This window comes from Eurytemora carolleeae, unplaced genomic scaffold (genome assembly GCF_000591075.1).
Source record: "Eurytemora carolleeae unplaced genomic scaffold, Eaff_2.0 scaffold1671, whole genome shotgun sequence".
Taxonomy (NCBI): Eukaryota; Metazoa; Arthropoda; class Copepoda; order Calanoida; family Temoridae; genus Eurytemora; species Eurytemora carolleeae.
The window spans coordinates 14,937-17,925 of record NW_019397766.1 but is presented as its reverse complement, the minus strand read 5'-3'; the positions used below and the strand labels follow the sequence as shown (position 1 = coordinate 17,925).

The following is a 2,989-nucleotide window of genomic DNA, read 5'->3' as shown; positions in this document are numbered from 1 at the left end:
GGTTTTATACAAACAATAGGCTTTATAATTAACAATGCGGGATATTGGTAGACTTGGATATTAATTTAGGTAGACTTAAGAGTGTTGGGTAGACTTTAGAGTGTTGGTAGACTTTATAGTGTCATTGGACTTTAAGAGTGTTGGGTAGACTTTAGAGTGTTGGTAGACTTTATAGTGTCATTGGACTTTTAGAGTGTTATTGGACTTTAGAGTGTTAGGTAGACTAGTGTTTGTAGACTTATTGTTAGTAGACTTATTGTTGGTAGACTTTAGAGTGTTAAAATACTTGAGTGTTGGTGGACTTTCAGAGTGTTTGTAGACTTTATAGTGTTAGGTAGACTTTATAGTGTTAGATAGACTTTAGAGTGTTGGTAGACTTTAGAGTGTTTTTGGACTTTTAGAGTGTTATAAGAGTGCAGACGTGGTGTTAGGTAGACTTCAGAGAGTTAGTAGACGTCAGAGTTTTAGTTGACTTAAGAGTGTTTGTAGACTTTAGAGTGTTTGTAGACTTTAGAGTTTTAGGTAGACTTTATAGTGTTAGGTTGACTTTACAGTGTTAGGTAGACTTTAGAGTGTTAACATATTTTGTATCCAGTAATCTGTATTCTGCATCCCGTACTCCGTATCCTGTATCCTGTATCCTGAATCCCGTACTCCGTATCCTGTATCCCATATCCTGTATCCTGGTGTATCTCAGATTTATCTCGAGCTTTTATAAAAGAAGAAAACTGTCTGTCTAGCTTTTCAACTATCTTTTCTTTTATCTGTACATAGAGCTAGCTCTAGAGAAATAGTGATATCATTATACATTTATATTAATATTATTATTATACATTTATATTAATATCATTATACATTTATATTAATATTATTATTTTTAGGCAAGACNAGAACTTATATTCAGGGCATCATAATACTAATTTTGATACGAATGATATGATACGAGTGAATGTGTTCACTTTTTTTTAATGTTAAGATGGAACTCACTTTTCTCCGCAAATACTCTCAAACTACACTTATAAAGCCGAAAATGGGATTTTTAGTGACCCAATGAAACTGTCAACTATGATGGTACATTAAAGATACAATTTTTATATTATCGTCATTTCGATCCACTAAAATTCAAAATTATTCAAAATTTAGATTTTCCGGTCTAGCGGAATTTTACGCGGCAATTCGGAATGGGACCGAGTTTGATTTAATTGTTTTTTCTGTCGGTTCCATACGCGTAAATATGCTAATAAGTAAAATGGTCGAAACAACGCAGTCAAAATCGCTTCCGGGGCAGTGTGGGGGAGGAATTATAAAATATTTTATTTTTGTATGGAAACTAATCTCCTCTAAGAAGTCAATCCACTCAACTTAGAACTTTTAAATTAGACTAAGAACATTCCTGTGGTTCTACCAAGTTCCCCAATCAAAATAAATTGGTCTTGGGGTTCTTTAGTTATGATCCGACATTTAATCTAAGCAGAGATCTCAACCTCTATATATGTATAATGTTTATTCTGTATATATGGCTGTTTGTTTGTTTGTATCCAAAAACGTCAAAACGGCTGAACCGATCTGGTCCAGATTTTGTACTGGACCTCTCATGATCCGAGGAATGGATTATGGATGGTCGAATTTATTTTGGGTTCAATTCTTCCAATTTTTTGGCTGCACGCCTAATTAGTCATCGAAATTCCTTAAATCAAATCAAATCAATTAAATTTTAATGACCACAAATAGAAAATATTTCAACTATGGCTTTAAATTATGCATATCAAACGAAAGCTAGGAACCCAGGGAATACAGTGGCAGCAACAAATCCAGTGTTTGACCATCTAATGACCTCTAATGTCCTAAAATGACCTCCAAAATGAAAATGTTTGTACTGTGGCTATATGTATATAAATCAAAAGCTAGGAACCCAGGGAATACAGTACATCAAAGAAAGAAGAAGCTGGGTGTTGTTAAATGAATAGGGTCAAAAATAATATCCCCCCCCCACCGATTTTCTTTTCTGTTTTTATTTTTCAGTAGAGGTCATTAGAAGGTCAAATACTGGATTTGTTGCTGCTACTGTATTCCCTGGGTTCCTAGCTTTAGTTTGCTAAACATAAAGCCATAGTTAAAACATTTTGGAGGTCATTTAGGTCATTAGAGGTCGCAAGAGATTAATAGACCAAACACTGGATTTGTTGCTGCTACTATATTCCCTGGGTTCCTAGCTTTCGTTCGATATGCATGAAGCCATAGTTGAAATATTTTCTATTTGTGGAGGCCATTAAAGGTCATTAGAGGTCATTAAAATTCCATTTGATTTTATTTTAGGAATTTCGATCACTAATGAGGCGTGCAGCCAANGGGCCCCCCCCCCCTACATCAAATAGGACATCTCCACCATCCCCTTTTATAAATTCACGAACTTTTTTTTTAAATCCGCGACATTTTTTGCTTTTGTTTGTTCTTATCTTCTTCATGAGGCCACACCAAAAATTTAAGCCGAATTACTTCGGCTCTTTTTTAAACGTTTTTTAACCGACCTTCATTTTTCACTTATTCTTTGTATCAGGATTTGGATAAAACTGAAAGAGAAAGAGCGGACCGCAGGAAGAAAGTTAAACCAAGCAAAGAAAAGAAGAGAAAGAAGAGTAAGAAGAAGAAGAAATATAGAAGTGAGTCGGAAAATGAATCTGATTCCGGTTCCGACTCTGATTATGTTGATTAGATAATTTTTTAAAATATTTCAGTGACTTGAAAAAAAATATCAAAAAACTATTTATGTAATAACTTAAGATATTTAAGATTTCTGGACACTACTAGTGAAAATTGTGGAAAGTGGAAATAACGTTGTATATTTTGTAAACAGTGTACTGTACATGTACTGTACTGTACTGTACTGTACTGTAATATTCTTGTGTACAGTTCTAATTGTATACTATCTCTGAACCAGGATTTATATAACAATAAAATGAATTGTCCTACACGGCAGTACACCATTTTA

General features: G+C 34.0%; 1 protein-coding gene across 1 annotated transcript in view; it reads left to right on the top strand.

The window, feature by feature from the left end:
• LOC111715834 (nipped-B-like protein) overlaps window positions 1–2,989 on the top strand; it is a 41,010-nt gene extending 38,021 nt beyond the window's left edge. Inside the window, exon 31 of the mRNA XM_023491218.1 lies at window positions 2,519–2,989. Within this exon, the coding sequence (XP_023346986.1) occupies window positions 2,519–2,713 (195 nt within the window). The 3' untranslated portion in view covers window positions 2,714–2,989. The remainder of the gene's footprint in view (window positions 1–2,518) is intronic.